At 37.6% G+C, this 16,268-nt stretch overlaps 1 protein-coding gene across 2 annotated transcripts in view; it reads left to right on the forward strand.

Annotated features, from left to right (window-relative positions):
* Positions 1 to 823: 823 nt before the first annotated feature.
* The window catches only part of recql5 (RecQ helicase-like 5), a 46,579-nt gene continuing 31,134 nt past the window's right edge, over positions 824 to 16,268 (forward strand). Inside the window, exons 1-8 of one of the 2 annotated variants that reach the window (XM_051715623.1) lie at positions 824 to 974; positions 1,194 to 1,315; positions 1,483 to 1,998; positions 7,424 to 7,520; positions 7,630 to 7,741; positions 11,542 to 11,704; positions 12,781 to 12,863; positions 15,578 to 15,641. In XM_051715623.1, coding sequence (XP_051571583.1) covers positions 881 to 974; positions 1,194 to 1,315; positions 1,483 to 1,998; positions 7,424 to 7,520; positions 7,630 to 7,741; positions 11,542 to 11,704; positions 12,781 to 12,863; positions 15,578 to 15,605 — 1,215 coding nt within the window. In that variant the 5' untranslated portion in view covers positions 824 to 880 and the 3' untranslated portion in view covers positions 15,606 to 15,641. Of the gene's footprint in view, positions 975 to 1,193; positions 1,316 to 1,482; positions 1,999 to 7,423; positions 7,521 to 7,629; positions 7,742 to 11,541; positions 11,705 to 12,780; positions 12,864 to 15,577; positions 15,642 to 16,268 lie in introns of those variants that run through there. The other variant, XM_051715622.1, reaches the window with a different exon arrangement.

Consider the following 16,268-nt stretch of genomic DNA (forward strand, 5'->3'; position numbering starts at 1 on the left):
TTTAACAGAAGAATGAATGTTAGTGCTTTTATAAAATTATAAGCTTCATATTTCTGCCTTTAAACCCTCCAAAATTGGCCCCATTCACTTCCATTGTAAGTGGCTCGCTGTAACCCATATTTTAGTTTGAGTTTTTTTGTTTTAAAAAAAAAAGGAGGGATGAGTCGAAATACATTTTTGTGGTAATCAGCATTATGCCACAAATGTTGTCGATTGCGCTTAACTTGTATTGAACCCGGAACATTCCTTTAAAAACACGTTTTCAGGTCTGATATCTGAACAGTGGCAATGGAGAAACAAAAGTATGTAGGAAGTAGTATTCAAAATAAATAAATTGAATAATTAGAATGAATGTAATCAGCAAATGGATGAGTATATCACGTTATATACATTTTTATCTAAATTTAATACAAATTATTTATACATTTTAAATAAATTTGTCATTCAAAGTGAAAAGGAAATAAGTACACATAAAACAAAATGCAAGAAAAATCAACATTAGTGTTAAAGGCTTAGTTAGGAAATTTCCATCTGAAATAAATGCGATTAAATTTGAAAATATTTGTTTATTAATAAAAAATTAAATTTACCATGCACGTTATACAAATTAAGGTGTTACGTAATAAGAGCACGGATGCAATGTTTTTTATACAGAAATGCTTTTTAAACCACTTATATATATATATATAAGTGGTTTAAAAAGCATTTCTGTATAAAAACAATTGCTAAAATAAACATTTTATTAATTAGAAAATGTCAAAAGGAGCGCAGTATATTTGCGTCACCGAACTTGTCCCATGACGTCACCAATGCGCGACTTTGTTGCTCTGAGCTGAATGAAAGTTGAGTGAGTGTTGAGATTGTTGATGTAGTTGTTATTATGAGTGCCATTCATCGAGCTCTAAAGAAACACTTCGGATTCGACACGTTTCGGACACAGCAGCAGGAGGATGTCGTGAAAGCAGTGCTGGAGGGTGAGAACGACACTTTTGAAAAGGTTTATTATGATAGAATTGTCAGGAGTTAGCTGAGTGCGAGCTCAACTGATGGCTACATCAGTCAGTTTCATATTCCGTGACGTTGTCAAATGTTTAATGTGAACACTAACAGTGCAGTAGGCTCTTTATTTATCAGTAGTTTATATATGTTGTCCTACGTGTAGTGGTGCATTAATTGTGTGTTTGTGTTGACAGGTGACAGGGATGTGTTTGTGTGCATGCCCACTGGTGCAGGGAAGTCTCTGTGCTATCAGCTCCCTGCAGTTCTTTCCAATGGCATCACACTGGTCATTTCTCCACTGATCGCTCTCATCCAGGTGAGTGACACCCACAGTATGTATCCCACACCTGTTACATAATGTTAAAAACTGATGTCATCGAGATCCGATAGCCTTCACTGAGGAGTGAAAAAGATGCAACATTATGCTTTTCCTTTGAATTTAGTGAATTTGTCATCACATTCAGTTTGTTTGTACTTCTCCAGGATCAAGTGGAGCACCTCAAAGCTCTGAATGTTCCAGCGCGTTCCATAAACTCCAAACTCCCCATCGCTGAGCGCCGTCAGATCCTGGCAGACCTGGAGAGCGAGAGTCCTCGACTCAAACTGCTCTACATCACTCCTGAGATGGTGGCGTCTCCGTCGTTTCAGCCCTGCCTGAACTCGCTGTCTTCTCGAGGCCTCTTGGCGTATCTGGCGGTGGATGAAGCTCACTGTGTGTCTCAGTGGGGTCATGACTTCAGACCCGATTATCTGAAGCTTGGCGAGCTCCGCTCTCGTCTGCAGGGCGTTCCCTGCGTCGCGTTAACCGCAACGGCACCCAAAAGGGTTCAGGAAGACATCGGACGCTCGCTGAAACTGAGATCACCACTCGTCTTCGCCATGCCCGTTTTCCGTAAAAATTTGAGTTATGACGTGATCTTCCGTGATCTGTTGCCTGATCCTTATGTCCACTTGCTTGCGTTTGCTAAAGAGGCACTGGGAGGAACTACGGCTGAAAAGGTCAGTCTGTTGTTAAATGGATAACTTCCCCAAAAATGTGTCATTATTTACTTGTCATCATGTTGTTCCAAACCCTTGTGAAGTTGTCCAAGCTGCACTTTTCCACACACTAAAAGTGAATGGGGACTGATGCTATTCAGCTCTATAAGTTGATTTAGGGTTTGCATACATTCAAATATGGCATGTCAGGATTTTGCCCCCTTAATGACAAGTCATACAAGATCCATTGACATTTGATGATTTTGACGTCAAACCTGGGAAGAAGGCACGTTTTGACGCACCATATTTGAATGTTCTTACAAATACAAATGAGATTTGAGAGCTAAGGGGAAGTCAAGTCATTTTTATTTGTATAGCGCCTTTCACAACACACATCGTTTCAAAGCAGCTTTACAGGAAATCATGCATTAACAGAAAACTAAACTGTAATATCTATAAAGTCTTAGAGTCATCATTGTGTAGTTTGATAAAATACGATTGTGAATTGTGTTTAAAAATAAGTAATACAATAATAATTGTATTTATAATCCCAATGACCATGCCGAAGGCGACTGTGGCAAGGAACACAAAACTCCAAAAGATGTTGGTTAATGGAGAAAAATGACCTTGGGAGAAACCAGACTCACAGTGGGGGGCAGTTTCCCTCTGGCTAAACAACATGAATATAATGCAAATATTACTTATGTATAGTGCAAGTCATGGTTTAAAATTATTAAACTAAGTGTTAAGGGTCAGTGTTTAAAACAAAGATTTTGTAAGAACTGTAAGATTAATGAATAATGTCTTTGAAGTTCATCCTGGATTAACTGCAGAAGTTCACATAGATACAATTGTCCTTGTTAGTTGGCTGATGAAGGGTTTTGTTGGCAATTAATTGATAGTCTATGTATTCCATTTCAAGAGTGTATTCCATCATTAGACCGAGGTGATGCAGGCAGAGATCACTTAGGTGCATCGCAGTTCAACCTGGCCGGTAATTTTGGTGAGGTCTATCCTAAATCCAAGGTTCAGGCAGTGGCATATGAAGTATCCCATGTTTTATGGTTGAAGTTGGCATCGGTTCATCCTCTGAAGTCCATCTTAATAGACTGAAGTGATGTTTGGCTGGCACCGGCTGCATTTAGTCATCATCACTCAGCGACATGTAGCAGTGGAGTCCAACACCAAGCAGGAATGGAGCTGGATCCAGCCGGTTCTGGTGACCTCAGGATAGGAGTCCCGAGGTTGAGACAGGGAAACAAATAGAATAATATTAGCATAGATGCCATTAAATTTATTGCAGATTTATAGATCACGATCAATGTTTCTGGTTCCAACAGACCTAACTAAAGCATCCTAATTGTGAGTTGAAGGATAAATTAGGTGTATGCCTGGCTAAATAGATGAGTCTTTAGTCTAGACTTAAACTGAGTGAGAGTGTCTGCATCCCAAGCATTGTTACAGAGACTATTCAGTAGTTAAGAACCAAATATGAAAAGGATCTACCTCATTTTGTGGATTTTGATATTCTAGGAACTATTAACAGGCCAGAATTTTGCGATCGTAATGAACGTGATGGAATATAGCATGGTAGAAGGTCGCTTAAGTACTGCGGGGCTAGACCATTCAAAGCTTTGTATGTCGTTAACAGAATTTTAAAATGAATACAAAATTTAACAGATAGCCAATGTAATGTCAATAAAATGGGGCTAATATGATCATATATCTTGGTTCTAGTCAGCACTCTGGCTGCTGAATTTTGAACCAATTGAAGTTTATTTAATGAACTTGCAGGAGATCCTCCCAGTAATGCATTACAATAATCTAGTCTTGAGGTCATGAACACATGAATTAGTTTTTCAGCATCAGCAACAGAGAGCATGTGTCGTAATTTTGCAATATTTCTTAGGTGGAAGAATGCTGTTCTACAAATATTGGTCATTTTATTTTCAAAGGACAAGATTGGTATCAAATATAACACTTAAGTTCTTCGCTGTTGAAGTTGATGTAACAGTACATCCATCGAGAGTCAAATTATATTTTAGCTGCTTATTTTTAGAGGTTTTTGGTCCAATAATTAGTACCTCTGTTTTGTCAGAATTGAGTAGAAAGAAATTTCTGGCCATCCAATCTTTTATTTCATTGATACACTCTGCTAACTTGGAGAATTGTGAAATCTCATCAGGTTTTGAAGAAATATTAAGTTGGGTATCGTCGGCATAACAGTAGAAACTTATTCCATAATTCCTGATAATATCTCCCAGGGGAAGCATATACAAGGAGAAAAGCAGAGGCTCTAAAACTGATCCCTGTGGCACTCCATACTTTTTTTTTATTTGACAATTCCTCGTTTACACATACAAAGTGTTAGTGGTCTGATAAATAGGACCTAAACCATGCTAATGCAAGTCCACTAATGCCAACATAATTCTCTAGCCTATTCAAGAGAATGTTGTGATCTATCATGTCAAATGCTGCACTAAGATCTAAAAGCACTAGAAGAGAAATGCAGCCACGATCAGATGATAAGAGCAAGTCATTTGTAACTCTGATAAGTGCAGTCTCTGTACTGTGATGAGACCTAAATCCTGACTGAAATTGTTCATATATACTATTTCTCTGTAGATATGAACATAGTTGGGAGGGCACTACCTTTTCTAGTATTTTCGACATAAATGGGAGATTTGAAATTGGTCTGTAATTAGCCAATTCTCCAGGATCAAGCTGTGGCTTCTTAATAAGCGGTTTGATAACTGCCATTTTAAAGTTTCTTGGGACATGTCCTAAGGATAGCGAGGAGTTAATAATATTAAAAAGAGGTTCTGAGATTACAGGGAATACCTCTTTTAAGAGCTTAGTTGGTATTGTATCTAACATACATGTTGTGGCTTTTGATGTTTTGATAAGTTTTGTTAGCTCTTCATGACCTATGACAGCGAAGGATTGAAGTTGCACGTGAGGAAAAATTATGAGGCACTGTTTTCTGAGGTACTGTGACAGACGATTGCATAATTCCAATTTTATTTATGATGATTTCAATTTTATCAGTAAAGAAATTCATGAAGTCATTACTCTTGTGCTGTAACGGAATATCTGGTTCTGTTGAGGCTTTATTCCTAACCAATTTAGCCACAGCACTGAATAAACACCTAGGATTGTTGTGGTTATTTTCTATGAGTTTATTAAAATATGCTGACCTGGCAGCTTTTATTGCCTGTCTGTAGCTACAGACACTATCATTCCATGCACCGCGAAATACCTCTAATTTTGTATTCTTCCACTTGCGCTCCATTTTCTGAGCTGCTCTCTTGAGAGCATGAGTGTGATCATTGTACCATGGTGCAAGGCTTTTTTCTTTAGTTTTCTTTAATCGAAGAGGGGCGACACTATCAAGAGTGCAAGAGAAGACTGTATTTATATTTTCTGTTATTTCATCAAGTTCTTCTAGACTTTGGGGCTTACTGAGTGTAGGAGATAGATCTGGAAGATCATTAGTGAAGCTATCTTTAGTGGTCAAAAGAATAAATCTACCTGAATGATAGTGTGGTGTAGATTAAGTAACATTAGCTGATCGCAGCAAACAAGAGACGAGGAAATGATCTGAGATGTCATCGCTCTGCGGCAGAATTTCTATGGTATCAACATCAGCTCCATATGACAGAATTAAATCTAGTGTATGATTATGCCGATGAGTTGGTCCTGGAAGAATTTCAGTGAACAATGATTACAATTTTGGTCTGTTCCTCACACATGGTTATCGAATGGTTTCAGAAGACTTGGAATATAATTAATAAAAATCATATTGACTACTTTTATGGTGACTTTTTGTCACTTTGACTTCGGAAAGCAGCAGTCTGGATATTCTGCAAAACTCCTTTGACAGAATTTTCAATATCAGGTGAACTATTCTTTTAAAGGAATGTTCCGGGAGCAATACAAGCTCAATTGCCAACATTTGCGGCATAATGCTGAATACCACAATAAGTAATATAGAATAAAATATAAATAATTATAATAAAAATAATAATAATTAAGAAAAAATATTATAAAAATAATATAGAATAATATGTAAATAATTATAATAAAATGATAAATGTTAAAAAAGTATATACAAATATAAATAATTATTATAATAATGATAATTAATATTTTTGTTGTATTCTGAATACCACAAAAAATTATATAGAATAATATATAAATAATTATAATAACATTTTAATAAATATTATAAAAATAGTATAATATAATTATTATAAAAGAGTAATAAATATTAAAAAAAAATATTTTGTGGTACTCAGCATAATACTGAATACTACAAAAACAATATAGAATAATATATAAATAATTGTAATAAAATAATAATAATAAATAATAAATATTATAAAAATTATAATTATATAAATAATTATAAAATAATATGATAAACATATTTTTTGTGCTAATCAGTATAAAGCTGAATACCACAAAAAATAAAATAGAATAATATATAAGTATTATAAAATAATAAATGTTATAAAAATTATATTAAAAATATATAAATAATCATTATTAAAAAAAATATATATTTGTTTTCGTATTCAGCAGCATAATGCTGAATACCACAAAAATAATATAGAAAAATATATAAATAATTACAATAAAATAATAATAAATGTTATAGAAATAATATAGAAATAATTATTATAAAAATAATAATAAATATTATAAAAAATGTATGACAATTAATCGTCAGCCAAATGTCATAATCGTGAAAGTCCTATAATATATAAATAATAATAATAATATAGTATAATATATAAATAATTATAATAATATAGTATAATATATAAATAATTATAATAAAGAAATAATAATAAATAATAAATGTTATAAAATAATATATAAATAATTGTAATAATAATAATTAATATAAGTAATTATTATAAAATAATAATACATATTATAAAAATTATCACTCGTTTAAAGGGATTTACAATAGAAGTAAATGGGGCCATTCCAAAAACGTTACAATACACACTGTCAGGAGTAACCATGTTAACATGATGTTAGTGTGTTAAAATCAGGTATTTAATGGAGATACAGCGACAACAAAGTTGTAATACTGGATATAACGTTACACAGATAAAGTTAGTAAGTGAATTTATCTCCCTAAAATCATGTTAACACGTAACATGTACATCTTGTGGAATCATGCTATATTTGAGGGTTTATGGATTGGCCCCATTCACTTTCAGCCTTAATGAAACTCTGTTTTCTGCTTCTTTTTTAATTTTTTTTTTATAAACAAACAAGTGGCGAGTCAAATGTTATCTGTGGTATTCAACATTATGCTACAAATGCTGTCGATTGAGCTTAACTTGTATTGAACCTGGAAAAGTCCTGATTATATTGCATGAATATGTAATTCTAGATGATGTAATGTCAAATATCCATGTTTGATTTGCAGGGATGTGGGATTGTTTACTGTCGAACCAGAGAGGGTTGTGAAGAAGTGGCACATAAATTGACTAAATTAGGAATTGCGTCCAAGCCCTACCATGCAGGTGATTCTGTCTCTGCCACCATTCCAGACTTTCGGATGTTTGTTTGTAATGTTACTGTGCATATCTGCATGGCAAAGATCATTGTGGATTGTGTGTTGTGTCTCTGTAGGTCTAAAGGTGGGCGATCGCACAGAGAGTCAGGCTGATTGGATGGCTGATAAAGTGCCTGTTATTGTGGCCACCATCAGTTTTGGTATGGGAGTGGACAAGGCCAATGTCAGGTGAGTCACACATCGCTGGTGTATATTACCTGTACACGGGGTCCACTCGTCAAACACCAAATGTGTGTTAAAATGGGCTTTGCCTTGTAAATAAAAACACCATTTGGCCTGTATGTTTAAAAGAACTACAACTTAATTGAACTTTAGAAATGATCTTCTGATCCTCGCTGATGAAACAAGCAAGCAAATGATTCGAATCAAAGACACACTTAGCTGTTTCTTCAACTCTGGGTACTTGTGCACTGTGGAGTTCTAGAAAGTCAAGTCTTGTTAAAACATTTTTCACATTCTCAATTTCTTTTTTAAATTAGTCTACTAACAACGTCCAGGAGATTTTTCCCTTTTTTGTCTGAAAGTCATGAAAATTCCCACCACAGTGTCATTTCCAGCACATCTCAAATTCTGTATTGTGTTTTATATGCGTTATGACTCCCCTCAATCCGGGTGGCGGAGGATGAATCTCAGTTGCCTCCGCGTCTGCGACCGTCAATCCGCGCATCTTATCACGTGGCTTGTAGAGCGCTTTACCGTGGAGACGTAGCGCGTGTGGAGGCTTCACGCTATTCTCCGCGGCATCCATGCACAGCTCACCATACGCCCCACCGAGAGCGAGAACCACATTATAGCGACCACGAGGAGGTTACCCCATGTGACTCTACCCTCCCTAGCAACCGGGCCAATTTGGTTGCTTAGGAGACCTGACTGGAGTCACTCAGCACACCCTGGATTTGAACTCACGACTCCAGGGGTGGTAGTCAGCGTCTTTACTCGCTGAGCTACCCAGACCTTGAAGGGATACTCTTAAAGCCTTCTTCCTCAGTGGAAAATGTACAATCATATGTTGGAAATAGGGGTGGGGGGTATACCGGTAGACACAATAAACCGGTAGAAATTTGACGACCACTATACATTTTGATTATCGTCTTTATCGCAGTTACACAAAATCGCCACTACGTGGCAAGATATGTGCACAGCATTCTATTCGCGTGACGTACAGTGTGCACATTCTGTCTGAGAAATAAAGAGGGAAGGTGGAGCGGCTGCTAGTTCCTTTAAATCCCTTTGAACAAGAAGATGAGGAGATTGTGAAGCAAAAATGGTGCGTCCTCTGTTGTGTGGAACCGGTTTGGCTTTAGAAAAAGCGATGCAGAGCGCACAAGTCTAGCAGGTTTCCCGTTTGTGCTTCAGAGACAGGAGAGCGCAGAGCGGGATCACTCGCCTACTTAAACCAGTTTCTCTCACAGAGAGATCACAGCACAAACCTTAAAGCGCTATGGGGGATGTCAAACATCTCAAATGGTTAGACAGCCCGACATTCTAACCTCAGACAAGGAAAACAATGTGTCACGTGACAACAAATTTGTGTCATGCAGCTTTTTTAAATTACACATCATCACCTACAAATTCTGTTATAATGATGTTAGATATTCAGAAACAAACCGGCCATGTTTGCCTTCAGATATACATTTATACTCTGTAGAGATGACTTAAATCATTAAGAGCCTAATGAAGTGTTTATTTAGATTTTGCTCATATAAAATAGTTTTTTCTTCAGAACTCCACGTGGCAACACAAATTGAAAATAGTCATCACAGTAAGCCACCAGAATCAAAATATTAAAAACAAAATCACGTCTCTTCAAATTTTTGTGAAAGTGCTCATCTCATAAATGAGGCAATGACCTGCAATTTTCTGTCACCAATAGGCAAGGAAAAACTTGCTATAAAATGTTCATTGTTATAGTGACAAAAAATATATTGTTTTGTGGCTGGTAAATTGTCTCAATTCACCCGCTATTGGCCAGTGTGGCAAAAGTTAATTTGGGATGTTCTCTGTAGCTATGATAAAATACTTTCTACATGTGAGATATATCTATGTTAAAAGTACATCTCTAATGTGTGTTTATGTCTATGATATACTGGGCCATATTTTAAGCACATAAGCGTTAAGCGCAGTGGAATGCCTTAACTCATAAACGCAAAGTCAATGGGCATGGCCATGAAGTGTTGGTATTTTCGTGCAAGCATGCGCTAAGTCTAGGTGCAAGTGGGTTTGGCGCTAAACAGGTCAATGGAGGTTCTTCTCTGGCACCGTCTCCATCCTATTATACAGTCCATTCCCTGTCAAGCACCAGCGATATAAACAAATTTTATAGCTGGCGCACAGCCACCCTGACATTATCCTATAGGATGTCTTGATAAACTTGGGAATTCATTTTTCCCCCGATGATGGCAAGCGGTCCAGGCCCTGCAGCAGCAAAGCAGCCAAAAATCATGATGCTCCCTTCACCGTACATCACCGTTGGGATGATGTTTTCATGTTGGTATGTGGTGCCCTTTTTAAATCATGCATAATGCTGTGTGTTCTTCTCAAACAATTCAACCTTAATTTCACCAGTCCACAAAACATTTTCCCAGTAGCATTGCGGAGTGACAAGGTGGTCTTTGGAAAACTTCAGGCATGCAGTAATGTTTCTGTTGGAAAGCAGCTTTATGCAAATCAACGATTCTTGATCGTAGGTCTTCTAAGATCTCTTTTTTTGCAAGGCATGGTTCATATCAGCAGATGCTTCTTGTGAGTAGCAAACTCAAAATGTTTGAGTGCTTTTTATAAGTCAAAGTAACTCTAACCCACACCTCCAGTATCGTTTCATTAATTGGATGTCAGGTTTGCAAACTCCTGACTCTAATTAGCTTTTGCTGACGTCATTAGGGGTTCACATACTTTTTCATCCATCATTGTGAATGTTTGAATGATGTATTCAGTTTGTACATTCAGTTGTGTGTTATTAGTTAAAACAGATTGTGTTTGTTCATTATTGTAAATTAGATGATGATCAAGCCAGATTTTAAGACAAATTTATACATAAATGCAGGTAATTCCAAAGGGTTCACATACTTTTCCTTGACACTGTATACACGATCAGCCACAACATTAATACCACCTGCCTAATATTGTGTAGGTCCCCCTCGTGCCGCCAAAACAGCGCCAACTCGCATCTCAGAATAGCATCCTGAGATGATATTCTTCTCACCGCAATTATACAGAGTGGTTATCTGAGTTACCGCAGACTTTCAGTTCGAACCAGTCTGGCCATTCTCTGTTGACCTCTCTTAGCAACAGGGCATTTCCGTCCACAGAACTGCCGCTCACTGGATACTTTTTGTTTTTGGCACCATTCTGAGTAAACTCTGGAGACTGTTGTGCATGAAAATCCCAGGAGATCAGCAGTTACAGAAATACTCAAACCAACCCATCTGGCACCAACTATCACCCATTTGATTATCTAATCAGCCAATCGTGTGGCAGAAGTGCATAAAATGATGCAGATACGGGTCAGGAGCTTCAGTTAATGTTCACATCAACCATCAGAATGGGGAAAAAAATGTGATCTCAGTTATTTGGACCGTGGCATGATTGGTGCCAGACGGGCTGGTTTGATTATTTCTGTAACTGCTGATCTCCTGGGATTTTCATGCACAACAGTCTCTAGAATTTTATATATATAATTTCTAGAATTTTATATATATAATTTTTTTTTTTTTTTTTTTATAAAAATAATTAAAAAATATAGTTTTGTGGCTGATTTTCTCAATTCACGCACCATTGGCCCTTGTGGCAAAAAGTTAATATTGGAACTTTTTTGTAGCTATGGTAAAATACTCTACCCTTCAAACAATTCTCTCTACATGTGAGATACATATCTATTTTAAATGTACATTTCTAACATGTGTGTATATGTATATGATATACTGTGTTTGAGTCATGTATAGATTTCTGGTAAGAGTGTATGTTTTCAGGTTTGTAGTTCACTGGAATGTAGCGAAGTCATTGGCGAGTTATTATCAAGAGTCCGGGAGAGCTGGCCGTGATGGACTGCCTTCCTCCTGCAGGATTTACTACTCACCCAAAGACAGAGACCAACTCGGCTTCCTCATCCGCAAAGAGATCACACGCAAACAGGTTAGGAGCGCCATGAAATCTAGATTTCTTCATACTTTAAAGTTAAAGCTGAAATATGTGATTTCTTTACCACTGGTGGCACCAAACAGAATGGAAATATGTTTGTTTGATTGGCTCAACTTGTCCCGGCCCCGGACATAACAGCATTGGCTGAACCAATGGTGTGAGTTTGGGAGGGTGCTACCTGTTTGTCCCACCAATGGAAGATGGGGGGATTTTTTTGGAATCTATTTGAAAACAGATTATTCTTTTTGCAATTCTGCAGAAATGACTCAATTCAACTTTAAGAGCCAGTTACAGCCAGTTTACACTGGAAGCGACCAACGTTAAAATACATACATCAAGGGAACCTGGGTAGCTCAGTGGTAAAAGACGCTGGCTACCACCCCTGGAGTTCGCTAGTTCGAATCCCAGGGCGTGCTGCATGACTCCAGCCAGGTCTCCTAAGCAACCAAATTGGCCCGGTTGCTAGGGAGGGTAGATTCACATGGGGTAACCTCCTCATGGTCGCTATAATGTGGTTCGTTCTCGGTGGGGCGCCTGGTGAGTTGAGCGCGGATGCCGCGGTGGGTGGCGTGAATCCTCCACACACGCTATGTCTCCGTGGCAACACGCTCAACAAGCCATGTGATAAGATGCGCGGGTTGATGGTCTCAGACGCGGAGGCAACTGAGATTCATCCTCCTCCACCTGGATTGAGGCGAATCACTACACGACCATGAGGACTTATAAGCGCACTGGGAATTGGGCATTCCAAATTGGGTGAAAAAAATAAATAAAATACATAAATCAAAATCATAGTAAAAATTGACAAGATATTTATGTATAAAATAATTTTATTGTAGATGGACGGGGAAAGTAAAGTATCTGGAGTAACACTGCTGCGTGTCAAAAATCATCATGTGGCATCTGAAAGGCTTCCAGGGTAGACAGGGTGATGTGCCACTCGTTTCTAGTGTAGACACAGTGTTAGTAAAAGAGAACTGGCCTGTTGTTTGTAAGACACTTCTTATGTGCTATAGTTTGTCATTGTTTGTGTCTGATTTACTGTGTTTGAAAATGACACTTTAATTCAGGAAAAGCGGGGATCGGAAAAAGAGCAGGATAAAGCGCCCATCCTGGACTTTGAGGCCATGGTTGCTTTTTGTGAACAAGAAGGGTGAGTTCATACACAAGCTTATACACACTGGATTTAATGACTAATAAGCATTTATTAAAAATGAATAGACTAAACACAGACAAAACCTTCATCCTCCTGTTTCTAACTAGGCAAAATTCTAGGTCTGCAGTTGTGTAAGCAAACACCAGGGGGCAGGCTTTAGCACTGGTTTGTCAGAGTGCTTTATCTACAGCATAGTGCATTCTCACTCTTCATAATTAAGGGGGAGGGAGGCATGCTCCTCTAGAGAGGGCTTTCTCAGGCAGATATTTATGTCAACATATAAAAAGCTCTTCTGATTTGCTTCATCACTTTACTTGATGGGCTTCATGTAGGTGAGAGTGGAGTTAGCTGTACCACTTGAAACTTAAAGGGATAGTTCACTCAAAAATGAAAATTGTCTCATCATTTACTCAACCTCATGTCATCCCAAAAGTGTATGACTTTATTTCTTCTGCAGAACACAAATGAAGATTTTTAGCAGAATATTTCAGCTCTGTAGGTTCATACAATGCAAGTGAATGGGTACAGAAACTGTGACGCTCCAAAAGCAAGTCTGAAGACGTGGTTTAATCCATATCTTCAGAAGTCATATGATAGGTATGAGGGGGAGTAAATGATGAGAGAATTTTCAATTTGGGTGAATTTATATTAAGTACAAAGCCCTTTATTCAAGGAGAAAGGTGACAGATGTACAGTTTGTATCAAATATGGCCACAGAAATATGACTTCTCAGAAGTGACAGTGACACAACTTGTCCCACATTTGGGGCAGGATGTGTCATGTCATGGGGTATGTTGAGTCATTACGGAGTAAGCGAGTGATTTACTTCTACAAATAAAAAACAGGGCTATCAATCAATTTAAATTTGTAATCAAATTAATTACATAAAATGCTGATAAATTAATCAAATTAATCACATATATCAATATTTGGTAAAAAAAAAAATCTAATAATCAAAATAATTATATATTTAAATAATAGTTCAGATAATTAAAAGGCATTACATTATTGTGGCATATGAGTGAAGCATTGATTAGACAATACAAAACATGGCTTTATAAGTCAATATATATTGTTTGTTATTGAACATAATCCTATCATTCATCAATCTGTTCAAGGTTGAATGAAGAGATGTTCTCACGGGACGTGTTCTTGCATTCCGTCTGCTCTATAGAGCACCATAGTGCCCACCCACTTTTTCGCATTAATTTTTTCCATAGGGTTTTAATAAAATCCTACAAAATAGAGTTGTACGCCATGAACCAAACCAATCAGCTTCGAGGTGAATAAAACATTACAAACTTTGATTTGAACGAACAAAGTAGTTTAAATTGAACAAAAAAATGAAGGTATGAGTGTATGAAGACTGCCTCAATTGCGTCATTCACAGTGCATCTTAGGGAATGATCTGTCACTGCAGAGCTCTTGGCATGCTTGTTAGCCGTGATTCTCTGATTGGTGGGTCTGTCTTGAGAATCATGAGTTCTTCACCAGGAATTGTGCTAGTAAACACGATTTTTTTCAAACGAAGCCAGCACGGACCGATGGTTTCAGGAGAAGCACATTCCATCGCTTAAAGGGATAGTTCCTATTGTTTACTCACCCCCATGTTGTTGTGAAACTCTTGACTGACCGTCGTTATCCTGTGTGCATTCATGAGTCTGCGCACGAGCTTTAGAGCAACACTAGTTACGCTGAGGTGGGGTGTTCAAGCGAAAAGTCGTTTTGTTTCACTCCAACAGGACCACCAGCAATATTAACAACAGAAAACACATCATAGCTGCACACAAACCAGAGAGCAGAACTTACAAAACATGTCTGAAGATTTTGTAGTCGAAAAATACACACATTTCTATGTCCAGCCTTATGGGGCTGAAGGTTTCTCACCAAACTTACAGACAACTTACGGAACCTGAATGTTGCGCTCTGTTGTCGTTGGTCTATGGACACATGCATCAGACATACGCTTTTGGAGTATTTCACTATTATTTTTGATGTCCCTAGCCATAAACGGCTTGTTTTTAGGAAGCTATGTGAAGTTAAATGTTGTTTTGAAAAAATATATCTCGAAACCCCTGTACTTTGCTCCATCCAGCTGTCTTTGATCAGCTGTCGGTTTGTTGTCCGTACAATTGGAGTTGCGCTGGCTGCCCCCTGCTTACTGTGAGTCGCAAAAACACGGAGGTGACACTTTAAGCTTAAATCGCTCCATTGATAGAAATAAAATCCTTACTGCAGAATTTAGGTACGGTCTGGGGGTTATTTTTTATATAATTAATCACAGTGAATTAAAGGATTAGTTCACCCAAAAATGAAAATTCAGTCATTGTTTACTCACCCGTGTTGTTATAACCCTATATGACTTTCTTTCTTTTTCTTAACACAAAGGGAGAAATTGTGAAAAAATGTTGTGCTCAGTGATGTCATACAATGGCAGTTTATGGTGACCACCTCTTCAAGCTTCAGAAGGACACAAAGTATAATTCAGAAGTCTAATAAATTATTTCATGACACTCATGATTCTTATGAAAGCATACAATAAGATTTGGTGAGAAACAAATCTAAATCTAATGTATTATTTAGTGAAAATATTCACTAACCATTGATCTACTCTGCGTGTTCATTTTAGGGCACGAGAGCAACAGTTGACACAGCCCTTTTGCAGCATTGGGGCGTTCAAGCTGAAATTTGTTTTGTTTATCTAAAAACAGGTCCTCCACAGCGATAGCGACAACATAACACAACACAGCTGCACATTAGGGGCAGTGGTGTCTCAGCGGTTAAGGCTCTGGGTTACTGATCAGAAGCTCAGGGGTTCAAGCCCCAGCACCGCCAAGATGTTGGGCCCTTGAGCAAGGCCCTTGACCCTATCTGCTCCAGGGGCACTGTATCATGGCTGACCCTGCACTCTGACCCCAGACTAGCTGGGATATGTGAAAAAGAAGAATTTCACTGTATATGTGCAAATGTATAATGTGTGATAAATAAAAGAAAATTATAAAAAAAAAAAAAATAATTAAACCAGAGAACAGAACTTACTAAACATTTCTGAGGAGTTTGTAGTCGAAGAATTTATGCATTTTTATGCCCAGCTTTATTATTTTTAGCAGATTTTTCGGAAATCAAACAGAAACATAGAGGAGGCTACAGGCAGCAGTCACACCTTGTCCTAACCTGACGGCAAATGACACATGATAAAAGGTATATTTCCTACGGTAATAAGAGTTTTTGTCCTAACCAGCAGTGACGAGTGACGGTATATTCTATCGAACAATTGTTTTCTATTTTCGGCATTGTGCAGGTAACTCCATCCACTGTGAACTGGCACCGGTCCAAAAACTTTCTATAAAATAAGGCTGGGCATAGAAATGCATACATTTTTCGACTACAAACTCCTCAGAC

The sequence above is a fragment of the Myxocyprinus asiaticus genome, chromosome 14 (genome assembly GCF_019703515.2).
Source record: "Myxocyprinus asiaticus isolate MX2 ecotype Aquarium Trade chromosome 14, UBuf_Myxa_2, whole genome shotgun sequence".
Classification (NCBI taxonomy): Eukaryota; Metazoa; Chordata; class Actinopteri; order Cypriniformes; family Catostomidae; genus Myxocyprinus; species Myxocyprinus asiaticus.